General features: G+C 38.2%; 1 protein-coding gene across 1 annotated transcript in view; it reads right to left on the reverse strand.

The window, feature by feature from the left end:
- The window catches only part of C5H1orf87 (chromosome 5 C1orf87 homolog), a 95,979-nt gene that overhangs the window by 57,792 nt on the left and 24,831 nt on the right, over positions 1 to 13,356 (reverse strand). The window contains 2 exon segments of the mRNA XM_004663201.2: positions 2,169 to 2,432; positions 2,995 to 3,135. Coding sequence (XP_004663258.2) covers positions 2,169 to 2,432; positions 2,995 to 3,135 — 405 coding nt within the window.

Below are 13,356 nucleotides of genomic sequence, written 5' to 3' on the forward strand. Positions count from 1 at the left end.
TGTGTATAAGGCAATTTGTCTTATTATTGTTTCTTATGGACAGATTGCATTTCCTAGTTGTCTGGCAATTGGGTAGAGCGTAACATCTTAAACTGTGACTTATGACCCCATATAAGGTTGTCTAACTAAAGATGGAGTACGTGAAAAATATTGGCAGCAGTAAAAGGCTTTTGAACATTCAGTGACCAAAAAATAATTTAAAATCAAATGCATAATAAATCCAAGATGTTTCTGGCACCACTTACTCATGTTGCATCATGGAGCTTTACTGTAGGTTTGGTCTGAACATACAACATGTTCACTTTTCAATGCACAGTCGATCACACCAAACACTGCTAACAACCTACCTAAAATATCCCAACTCAGATATGATACTACTGTATTTTTTCTATATACACGGAGTTTTCTATTCTTATAAAAGCATGATGGTTTGATTATAGAAATCTTAGAATATTTTCTTCCCATTATTCCTTAGCATGTATCAAATTGGAATACTTTGGATTGTGTTGTGTTAGAATGTTTGATTTTAAAAGTTGCACTATGAATTGTTAACTTGAATTGCATTTTTAAAAAATTGGACTGGAGAGATGACTCTGTGGTTAAAGGCACTTGCTTATAAAGCCTAACAACCCAGTTTCAATTTCCCAGTAGCCATGGAAAGCCAGATGCATAAAGTGGAGTATGCATCTGGAGTTTATTTGCAGTGGCAAGGAACACTGGTGCACCCATCCTTTTTTTCTCTCTCTCTTTCTATCATTCTGTTTGCAAATGACTAAATAAACATAAATGAATTCAGTGAGTTTTGGCTTAGGACTAAGGCTTTTCAACAGTTTCTGAAGTGGCTGTAAACATACTTGTGCATTCTGTACTACAGATTTCTGTGAGGTAGCATGCTTATCATTGATAAAAGCAAAGATTCAACTAAGATTTAATTATTTCTTCTCTTTTAGGTGTGTGTCTGCCCAGTCTTTGTTTTGAATTCAAATCTCTACTGATTTCAGAGCTTCCAGGGCTCTGATGATTGGCGCCTCTGCTACTCTGCAAGACTGAGGTTACAGATGCATGTGGTCAAACCCAGCTGCTTAGGTGGGATCTGAAGATTTAAGCTCAGGTAGTCTCAGGCCCCTCAGGACCTCTCGCTTGCCCAGAAAGTGGACTTAACTGCTGAGCCATGTCTCTCACCCAAATATTTAATTATTCACATAAGAATAAATAAAAACCTTCAACCCATTAGCATACCAATTTTCTTTCTTTTATAATAAATGGTAAAATTATCTATATGCCAAAGAACTGCTTTTAAACCTTTCTATATGATTTGTTATAGTAAATGCTTGATTTGTATAATAATTTTTATGCCCATATATTCAGGAGCAGGTAAAATTGTATTGGACAAAAAGTGATCATGGATAAAAAACAACAAGAAGAAACTTTAAGAATACCAGAGAAAGAACCATGTGGCCAGCTTTGATCAATGAATTGTGAGTAGAAGTGATGAATGCTCTTGTACAGGATTAAACTGTTGATATGAAACCCTCTGGAGTTCTCTTCTTTCTCTTCAATTGGTGGCCTTGCAATTTGACCATATTTGGACCACACTGTAATCAGACTTGAGTTGAGGCTCAGTGCCCAACGATAGGCAGCACTGAGACACTCCAGCCTTATTATTGGAGAACTCTGGTATCAACCCAGGACACACATGAATCCTTGGGTTCCCTGAAGGAGTTTCTCAACAGCATAGGCTTTAAGTCTCCTACTTTGACAGACAGGTGATAAATTATACTATACTTCAAAGATATCTCCTATTTCTAAGAAAAGACAAAACATACCAAGGTCTCTGTCCTTGTGATGCCTACACACTGAGTCAAGAACAGACTCTGATAGGCAGCCATCTTAAATATGTAACAGCCTTCAGGGTATTTAGAGCAGACAGTGAAAGCTAAGATAGTAATACAAAAATTAAAGAGAAATTAAGCAGAGCCGAGAGCCCTAATTCCGCTTTCTATGTCAGCATATTTTAACTAGAAATTTCCACATATGAATGTAAGTTTAGGGATCCATAAGAAGATAGATCATGTTCTAAGAGGGAACTAATGTCTTAATTCTACGCTATTGGGTAAAAGTAAGAGACACAAAAGAAGCACGGCCATAAAAATAGCAAGATGCCATACCATGTCAGGAGAACTCTTCCTAGAAAATCTTTGGCAAAGGAGCTTGACTGTTGGCAACTGCAGAGGGACGTTATGCTTCAGGAGAAGGCAGCTTAGCTGTGACTGGAGGAGAAACCCTGAAGAAATGGGGTCCATGGTCTTCAGTTCTTTCTGAAGTTTGTCTAATAAGCTGGGGCTCAAAGGATGTGACTTGAGTTCTCTTCTGACCACAGAAAGTAGAAAAGAATCTTCTCTTGTCATTCCACTTGGCATCTGGACAACATCCTAATACAACAGTGGTGGGCAAAGTGAGCAGAGCTCTGAAACTTGATGGATAAACACAGGCAAGAAAGCAGAAATCACTGGGGCTCTTATTACAGTATGCACCTGCAGGCCTAGCCGGGGAAAGAGCGATCTGGTAGCACCTGACTTCAGGTATTCAACCTGGGCCATTTCATTAGTTTACATCAGGTCTTTCCTTTAGGAGAAAAGGAAACAAGGTTTTTCAAAGTACACACAGGCTCATTAACACCCATCATCTATGACTGGCAATCAAAATCAAAGTAATGATTGCATAAGAACTGAGGATAACAAATCTTGAAGACTTATTAGGGAGTTTAGTGCTGGGAATACAGATGAATGGTGAAGTCTAGATACTGCTTGGGTGAACAAAGAGTACTTGGGAAAGAAGGGAACTGAGAAAGATTCTCACAGAGCTGTGTGGACATGTGGAATCTCATATCTACCACTCCACCCTCAGGCTTTCTAATTATTTGCTTTATATCAGCAAATATTACCCATGACCCACATTATCATATGAAACAATTCAGTGACTCAGTATATATACCTCAGGTTGACCAGAGCCAGTGCTTGTGGCATGTTCCCAGGACCAGTCTCTGTGTGTTCTCCTGGGAAGGCTGTGAAGATAGGATAAGGACTGGTCTCCAGTGGGTGCAGAGCTGCAGTGGACTTTTGTCTCATGGGAAATCTTAAGGAAACAAAGACAAATGGAAGCAAGGGCAGAGGTGGGGTGGGGAAGAGAAAAGGAAGGGGAGGCGAGCAAGCCAAGGAGCTTTTTTCAATGCAATTCCTTTCTCCATGGACTTGGGCCAGATAGTTGTTACTTTTGAATTCCCAATGAAGACAGTTTTTCTCCCATTATTATTATTGAATTTCCAATAAAGACAGTTTTCCTCTCAGCATTATACAGCTAACACATGTTTAACAAATATATTAACGATTAAATATTATTTCATCTGTAAAAGAAAGGTGTCTCTGATGGGCAAAAATATACATATAACATTAGGTGCTTGTAGGTAAAAGTAGTGTTCTTATCATATATAGGAATTTTTTTAGGGCTGTTCAGAAAAGGTAGCAATGGCATTCATGAGGTTGTCCAAGAGTAAAAGAGATTAAGAACTTTACATTCTCCAAAAATGTGATTAAAGTTATTAAAAAATAATGATGCAATCAGGGCCAAGGTTAAAACCCACTTAATTTTGCCACAGAGAATGGTGTCTTAAACATGTTCCTAAAGTTTTCTGTATTTGATGATGTGCTAACATGTTCGGGTGAGGTGGGGGACTTGGATTTCTGGAGAAGACTGATTTGCCCAGGCCTAGCTAGTTTCTTTAGACATAAACATGTCCTTTCAGCCTTTCAACACACTTTTCTTAAGCAAACTAACCAATCCTCAGTATAAACCACCAACCACCCCCTTCATGTAATTTTTAAATTTCTACTAGCATTTTTTCTACCTTGCATCAACCCAGGACCAGCTTCCAGACAAGCAGAAACCAATGCCTGGGGAGTTATTCACACTGGCCAGTGTTATGCTGTTTACACTGCCCTGCTTCAGTGCTCCTAAAAACATATCAAAACCCTGTGTTATGTTTTTCTCTTCTTCATCTGATTCCCAGGAGAATGTGTCCCTCTCCCACATGACACTTCCTGGAATGGTGGAGTCCTCTTTTCTTTCTTGGGGAGAGTAATAATTTTCTGTCAATCTTTATGACAGTCACTTTATCATCACAGCTGATTATAACAAAATCTTAGATGAAAATGGAGATCAATCAGTACTAGTGAAGGAGAAATAGGGGAAAGCAATCAGAAATAGGAAACAAGCAGGTGTGGCCATACTAATATCTGAAAAAACTTATTTCAAACCAAAAGTAATCAAAAGAAATAAAGAGGGCCAATTTATACTCACCAAGGGAACAATTAAACAAGAGGATATTATAATTCTAACCATATATGTCCTAAACACAGGTGCACTGAGTTTTATAAAGCAGAATCTACTAGACATTAAATCAGACATTAATCCCAACACAATAATAGTGAGTAGCTTTAATACCTCACTATTTTTAACAGACAGATTGTTTATACAAAAAATAGAGAAACAATGGATCTAAATGACAACATAGATCAAATGGACTTAACAGATATCTGCAGAATATTCACCCCAAACCCAGCAGAAGCACACTCTTCTTAGCAGCTCATGGAACTTCTCTAAAATGGGCCATATATCAGAACACAAGGCAAGTCTCCACAAATTTAACAAAATTGACAAAATTCCTTGCATTATATCTGACCACAGTGCATTGAAGCTAGAAAACAATAAGAGAAAATACACAAACTCCTGGAAATTGAACAGTATGCTATTGAATAGTGATAGGATAGTTGAAGAAATCAAGAAGGAAATTTAAAATAAAATCCTAAAACTGGGTTGGAGAGATGGCTTACTGGTCAAGGCACTTGTCTGTGAAGCCTAACGACCCATGTTCCACTCTCCAAATCCCACATAAGACAGACACACAAAAGTGAGGCAAGTGCAAGGTAGCACATGCTCACTAGGTGGTATAAACATCTGGAGTTTGATTGCAGTGGCTGAAAGCCTGGTGTGCCAATTCTGTCTCTCTCTCTCTCTCTCCCTCCTTAAAATATTTTAAAACTCCTAAAACTGAAAGAAAATAAAAAACAGTATAACCAAACTAATTGGACATAATGATTTCAGTCTCAAGAGGGAAGTTTATACCTATAATGCCTACATCATAAAAACAGAGAGATGGAGGGGACTTTCTGGTAAAATGGTCACACGAATCAGGCTAGGGATTTGAGCAAAACTGTAGCAAAAATACACTCTTGGTCTAAAAAGTGAAGAGCTATAGGTTTTTATTGGCCACAGCAGAGAAGCAGGAAAGAATAAGATCTGTCATAAAGGAGGAAACAGGCAAGAATCCCATCAAGGTGCTTGTGGACCCAGAACCCATCCACATGGGCCCACATGTATACACACACCTACCTGACTCCTAGACCAGGAACATAGACCACACAAGGGGATTTTCCAACCTCCTCACTCTTCTTCCAAAGTCAGGAAACCTGAAAGGGAGACAGCAGAGGAGCCTCTGAAGGGGACACAGGCAGCACCAGCTGAACAGTTCCAGTACAACTCCAGGCTTCCTGCACTCTCCCATTCCCCAACCAATAGGACCACGACCCTCCAGAGAGCACATACAGCTCCTGGTGGCAGGGCATCAGCACAGCTGATCAGAAAGAACACTGCACTGATAGCACAACACAGAGAGATCAAGGTAGGCACCTAGAACTGGTGGGATCTGAAGCCACCCCACAAAGGAAACAAAGCTGACTGACAAAAAAGCAGGTACAAAGAAACTCTTCAGCTTCATGTGATCCCATTGGTTGAGTGAATGTTTAAGATCATGAGCTACTGGGGTTTTGCTCAGGAAGTCTTTTTCCATTCCTATATCATAGAAAGTACTTCCTAAATTTTCTTCCAGTAGTATTCAAGTTTCTGGTCTAATATTGAGGTCTTTGATCCATTTGGATTTGAGTGTAGTGCATGGTGAAATGTGTGGATCAAGTTTCACTTTCCTGCACATGGTTATCCAGTTTATCCAGCACCATTTGTTGAAGATGCTATCTTTTTTCCAGCCTATATTGTTCGGGCCTTTGTCGAATATCAAGTAGCTATAGTTGCTTGACCCAAAGCCCGGGTCCTCACGTCTATTCCATTGGTCTATACTCCTGTTTTTATGCCAGTACCATGCTGTTTTTATTACTATGGCTTTGTAATATAGCTTTAGATCAGCTATGGTGATGCCACCAGAGGTATTTCTTTTGCTGAGGATATGTTTGGATATGCGAGGCCTTCTGCCTTTCCATATGAAATTTGAGATCATTTTTTTCTATCTCTGTGAAGAACAATGTAGGGATTTTAATTGGAATTGAATTAAATCTATATATTGCCTTTGGTAGGATTGTCATCTTCACAATGATAATTCTGCCTATCCAGGAGCATTGGAGGTCTTTACATTTTCTCAAGTCCTCCACAATTTCTTTTTTGAGTGTTTTTATGTTTTCATTATTTAGATCTTTCACTTCCTTGGTTAATGTTATACCAAGGTATTTTATTTTATTTTTTTTTGTTGCTATTGAAAATAGGACTATGTCCCTTATTTCTTTCTTTGTATCTGTGTCATTTGTATATAGAAATGCTACTGATTTTTTTTGCATTGATTTTTGTATCCTGCTACTTTGCTATAGGAGTTAATCACCTTCAGGAGTTTTGGGATGGAGTCTCTCGGGTCTCTTACATATACAATCATGTCATCAGTGATTAGAGCTACCTTAACTTCTTCCTTTCCAAATTGTATCCCTTTTATTTCCTTCTCCTGTCTTATTGCTTGAGCTAGGACTTCCAGTACTATATTGAAAAGTAGAGGTGAGAGAAGGCAACTCTGCCTTGTTCCTGATCTTAATGGGAATTCCTCCAGTCTCTCTTCATTAAGTATTATTTGGGACTTTGGAGCTTTGTATATTGCCTTTATTTTGTTAAGATATGAACCAACCATGCCAATTCTCACCAATGTTTTGATCATGAAGTGATGTAGAATGGGAGAAAATATTTGCAAGTTATTCAGTTGATAGAGGCCTAATCTCTAGAATCTACAAAGAACTCAAAAATCTAAACAGTAAGAAATCAAACACCCCACTCACAAAATGGGGCAAAGAACTGAACAGGCAGTTCACAGAGGAAGAAACACAAATGGCAAACACACACTTATGAAAATGTTCATCATCCCTAATCATCAGAGAATTGCAAATTAAAACAACTATGAGATTCCACTTTACCCCAATAAAGATAGCAAACATCAAAAAATCAAATGAAAATAAATGCTGGTGAGGATGTGGAGAAGTAGGAACACTCATCCACTGTTGGTGGGAATGTAGGATGGTACAACCATTTTGGAAAGCAATATGGGGACTCCTGAAAAAGCTGACTATAGAGATACCAATAGACCCATTATTCCCTTACTGGGCATCTACCCTAAAACCTTCAAACCATAGGCCAGAGAGATTTGCTCAACCATGTTTGTAGTGGCTCAATTCATAATAACTAAGAGCTGGAATCAATCTAGATGTCCATCACTAGAAGAATGGATAACTAAGATGTGGTGTATCTACACAATGGAATTCTACACAGCAGTAAGAAAAAATGACAAAGAAATTTGAGGAAAAATGGTTGAACCTGGAACAGATCATCCTCAGTGAACTTATCCAATCACAGAAAAAAAAATTGCCACATATTCTCACTCATCTACAGCACCTAACCTGAATCTACCCAAGATACCTTACATACCCAGCAAGCATCTCATGGACTAGACACTAGGATGGATGGGGAGGGAAGAAAGGGCATACAAAGGGTGGGAAACACTAATCTAGACCCAAATGGCAAAGGTACCATAAAAATCTACTTCCTAAAAGGCAGACCAATGGTTGAACCTTCACCAGGCCCTTATACGAAACACCTAAACCACAAGACACTGGAGAGTTTAGGATCAAGTCTAACCTAAACCTTCTAAATCTTTCCTCCCTCCCTCTCTCCCCCTTCCCTCTAAATCTTGTATATTAGTTATATTTTTCCGCATTTTCTTAGTGGGCACTGACCTGTAACTCCCAGTACCAGAATGGGGCTATTATCCACAATGAGCTTTTGATCAGAGAAACCTATAAGGTTTCCTAAAAGAATGACAAATTTCTTGTCAGAGTACTTGATGACCCACCAAAGGTTAGTGGTAAGACCCTATTGCTGAAGACATCATATGTAGCTGACATGTAAAATGGAATGACATGGCTGGAAGCCAAGAGAGAATCAGTCCCCAGACAGTCAGCATATCTAGTGCCAGAAGGTGCTACATGGGCGACTGGGGGAAATTACTAGTATATGTCCAAGCAACTCATGGTCTAACCTACTTAGCAGCAAATAACCTGTTGTGATGCCCACACAAGTGCAATAGTGGCACACAGCCATGGTGGGGAACAAACTGCTCTTGATTTGGCTAACTGATCCCCTCAGTGGTATGGGACCCATAGCTGGAGCTGGGAAACAAGTCAGAATCATATCCAAACATAAGCCCATTCTCCAAAATCAAGCTACCAGCAATCTTGGGCTACAAGAGGGCCTACACCTATTAAACTCTCTCTATAAAAGAAAAAGTAAGGGTTATCTCATTTGTCCTGGAACTAACTTACTCTCCATTGGTGAATCTGCTTCTCTTGTTCAGATAGATGCAGGTCCTAAGGAGAGAGCCACCCCATCATACCTCAAAAGGGCCCTGGCTGAAACTGGAAAATTAGCAAAACAAGCAAGGGTGCTGATTTCCTGATGAACCAGATACCAGCACAAGGGAAAAGGAGACCAACACAAAGAAAAATCAGCTCCTACCAAATCAGAGAGCCAGAGCCTCAGAGGCCCCCAATACCTCATCAGTGAAGCAGACCAAAAATGAACCCAACATGGCTCTGGGAAATTTTGAGGAAGACAAGGCAGAAAGAATGTCAGAGCCACATTTTGGGTCAAGATATGCAGAGACATTTATCATACCAATAACTGTGGGCTAATTCCACAATGCATGACCCATATACCTCAACAAGGAGGGGCCAATGGGGGGGGGGTTAGGTCACGCATAAGCCTAATAATGGTACCAAACTGCCTGTATTTGCTGAATAAAAAACTAATAAAAAATACAAAAAAAAAAAACAAGAAATTAAAAAAAACAAAAGCAAGCAAGCAAGCAAGCAAGCAAGCAAGCAGGTATATAGGGCTGTGCTGGAAGTGCTAATCTCCCTTTCCATGTCAAGGCAGGTTATGGGTTACATATTCTTATTTAAGCTGTATTTGAGTATTTACTATAGTTGCCTTTGATGCTTTCAGATTTATAGAGTCTTTTTCTTCTGTCATTATTGGGAGCAGTATCTGATTCAGACCCAGGCTGACCTGTAGCCCATTTCAGAACAGAAATCTTAACCTCCCAACTGATAGCATTAATGGTGTAGACCAACACACACCCTTAGAGATTTTGACCTTATAAGGTTATCTGTTTATTTCAATCTCCACACTTGGGTACTCTGTTCTGGTTTTTAGAGAATGTGTATATCACTCAGTTGAGTTTTAGAATTTGCCAGTAAATTGCTCTCCCCAGCTCGCTAGAATACGTGAATAGAAGGCAATCTCAACACTTAGGATTAGAGTACAAGAGCTACACTTGGCACCTTATAAACCTCTACTCAGAAGATATATAAACTTGGATTTCCAAACCCAAAAGCACCATAGATTATTAGAAAATCCAAGTATCAAATAAACTCTGGGTGCAAAAATTGCAATATTATAATACAAGAAATACAAAGAATCAAGAGAATACAAACCCATCAAATACTATAAATCCATCAGATATGTCCTCCAATGAGACTGATTTAGATGAAATGCCTGATAAAGATTTTTTAAAAATGATTTTATCTATACTCAAAGAAATCAAATAAGAAATCAGGATATCAAAGAAGAAAACAAAGGAATTAAATTCCAAGAGAGCACAGGAAACCAGCTAAATGAAATAAAGACATCATTACAAGACATGAGTAAGGAAATCAATATACTAAAGGAAAACCAGGCAGAAATTCTAGCAATGAAAAACACAGTCAGGCAAATAAAAAACTCTGGAAAATCTCACCAGTTGAATGGATGAAGAAGAGAATAGAATATCTAAACTCGAAGACCAGGTGGCAGATCTAATACAGTCCAACAAAGACAAAGACCCAAACTAATAGGAAATATGAATGGGAATTTCAAGATATCCAGGACACTATGAAAAGATCAAACATAAGAATTCAGGGAATAGCAGAAGGAAAAATCAATCCAGAGGCTTAGTAGGTATTTTCAACAAAATCATAGAAGAAAAATTTCCCCAAATTGGGAAAGAAATGCCAGTAAAATACAAAAAGCTTGTAGACCACCAAAAAGATAAAACCGGGAAAGAACCTCTCCTCACCATGTTATAATTAAACTACTAAACACACAAACCAAAAAAATATATTGAAAGCAGTTAGAGAGAAAAAGCAAGTCACCTACAAAGGCAAGCCCATCAGGACCACAGCAGATGACTCAACACAAACTTGAAAAGCCAGAAGGGCTTAGAATGTTGTATTCTAATTTCTGAAAGATAACAACTGTCAACCAAGAATATTTTATCCTTCAAAGCTATATATCCAAATGGAAGGAGAAATAAACACATTTTACAAAATAAATAAATAAATAAATAAAATAAAAAAAAAAAAAACTAAAGGAATTTATGACAACTAAGCCAGCTCTACAGAAAATACTTCAACCTGAAGAGAAAGCAAAGCACATACATAAGGAAACAGGAAAAAATAAACCATATACATCAGACATGGTGGTGCATAACTTTAATCTCAGCATTTAGGAGGCAGAGGTAGGTGAATCACAGTGAGTTCAAGGCCACCCTGAGACTACATTGTGAATTCCAGGTCAGCCTGGAGTATAGTGAGACCCTACCTCAAAAAAAAAAAAAATGAATAAATAAATAAACCACACTCAAATAACAGTTAAAACATGAGAGCAAAGGGAAACAGGAAGCACTACAAAACAAGAATGGCAAGAATAACTCTTAGTATAGTGGCCTAAGGACCCAACCAAAAGACAAGCAGACAGACTTGATTAAAATGCAGGATCTTCCTGTGTTTTGCCTCTAGGAAGCTCCTCTCTCAATAACAGATAGACACTGTCTTAGGATTAAAGGATGGAAAATGATATTTCAAGCAAATGGGCCTAGGAAACAAGCAAGGGTTGCTATCCTAATATCTGACAGGATAGACTTGAACCCAACATTAGTGAGGAAAGATAAAGAAGGTCACTTTATACTGATTAAAGGAACACTCCAACAGGAGACACTAGGAAATTGAAAGACTTCACATGTTCTTGGATTGGAAGAATCAATATTGTGAAAATGTCAATCTTACCAAGAGCAATCTATACATTAATGCAATCACCATTAAAATTCCAGTAGCATTCTTCACAGAAATAGAAAAAGCGGTCCTAAAATTCATTTGGAAGCACAAAAATCCTCAATAACCTCAAAACAAAACAATCTCAAATAGCCAACATAATTTTGAGCAACAAAAATAAGGCTGGTGGTATCACCATAACCGATTTTAAGCTCTATTATAAAGCCATAGTAACTAAAGCAGCATGGTACTTGCACAAAGACAGACACATAGATAAAATGTAACAAAATAGAGGACCCAGATGTAATTCAAGGCAGCTACAGCCATTTGATTTTTCACAAAAATGCCAAAAGTATTCATTGGAGAAAAGACAGATTCTTCAACAAGTGGCATTGTGAAAACTGGATATCTATATGTAGAAGGTTGAATAGAGATCCTTGTCTTTTTCCATGCATAAGAATCAAGTGCAAATGGATCAGGGACCTTAATATCATACTTGAAACTCTAAAACTGCTAGAGTAAAAGGCAGATGAAACCCTTCAACATATTGGCATGGGCAATGACTTTCTGAATATATCCTCAATTGTTCAGGAAATAAAACTACTAACCACCACTGGGATCTCATGAAATTACAAAGCTTTTGCACAGCAAAGGACGCTGAGAATAAAGCAAAGCGACAACCTACAGAATGGGAGAAAATCCTTGCCATATATACATCTGACAAAGGATTAATATCCAGACTATACAATGAACTCTAAAACCAAAACAGTAAGAAATCAAGCAACCCAATAAAAAATGGGATTTGGAACTGAATAGAGATCTCAAAGGAATGAATACAGTGACATATAAGCATTGAAAAAAGTGTTCTACATCCTAGCCATCAGGGAAGTGCAAATTAAAACTACTTTGAGGTTCCATCTCACTCCTGTCAGAATGGCTATCATCAAGAAAACAAATTACAATAAATGGTGGTGAGGATGTAGAAAAAGAGGAACCCTTCTACATTGTTGGTGGGAATACAGTCTGGTACAGCTACTGTGGAAATCAGTGTGGATGTTCTTGAGATATTGAAAAATCAATTTACTATATGATCCAGCTATAGAACTCCTAGGCACATATCCTAATGACTCTTCTCACTATCTTAGAGATACTTGCACAACCATGTTTATTGTTGCACGATTCATAATAGGTAGGAAATGTAACCAGCATAGATGCCCCGCAACAGATGAATGGATAATAAGTATGTGGTACATTTACATAATGGAGTTCTACTCAGTGGTAAAGAAAAATGAAATTATGAAATTTGCATAGAAATGGATGGATCTGGAAAGGATTATACTAAGTGAGGTAACCCAGGCTCAGAAAGCCAAATGTTGTATGTTCTTTCTCATATGTGGATCCTATATACAAATGTTTAGACTTGTGTGTGAGATGGAACCAAAAATTAGTAGCAGAGGCCAGTAAGCTAGAAAAAGACTATAAGGTAGGGAGGTGAAGGAAGGACTTTAGGCGATGATATTGTATATATGTAAGTAGAAGAACAGATTACAAGGAGTGGAATGGCCTAAATGAGGCCAGGGGAAGAGGTTGAGTAAGATAAGGCTGGGGAGAAAGTCAAGAAAAATTCAAGATATTCTGAATAAGACCTATAAAAGTCTGCTTTTTTGGGATAATGGCACATACAGAAGCCATAGATTGTTATTAGAAATTTTTCTGTGTCAGGGATGGTATACCTTCAAGTGAATTATTGGCCACAGAGATCAGTGTTGCTCTTTAATTGGACTGGAGGCTTGCTCTATGAGAGGGAATATATGCCTGGTTCTGGAAACCTAATCAAAAGCCTATGGTAGGGGAGGTCATGAGCCTTAGGGATATAAAACCTGCCCTTTTC

This window comes from Jaculus jaculus, chromosome 5 (genome assembly GCF_020740685.1).
Source record: "Jaculus jaculus isolate mJacJac1 chromosome 5, mJacJac1.mat.Y.cur, whole genome shotgun sequence".
Classification (NCBI taxonomy): Eukaryota; Metazoa; Chordata; class Mammalia; order Rodentia; family Dipodidae; genus Jaculus; species Jaculus jaculus.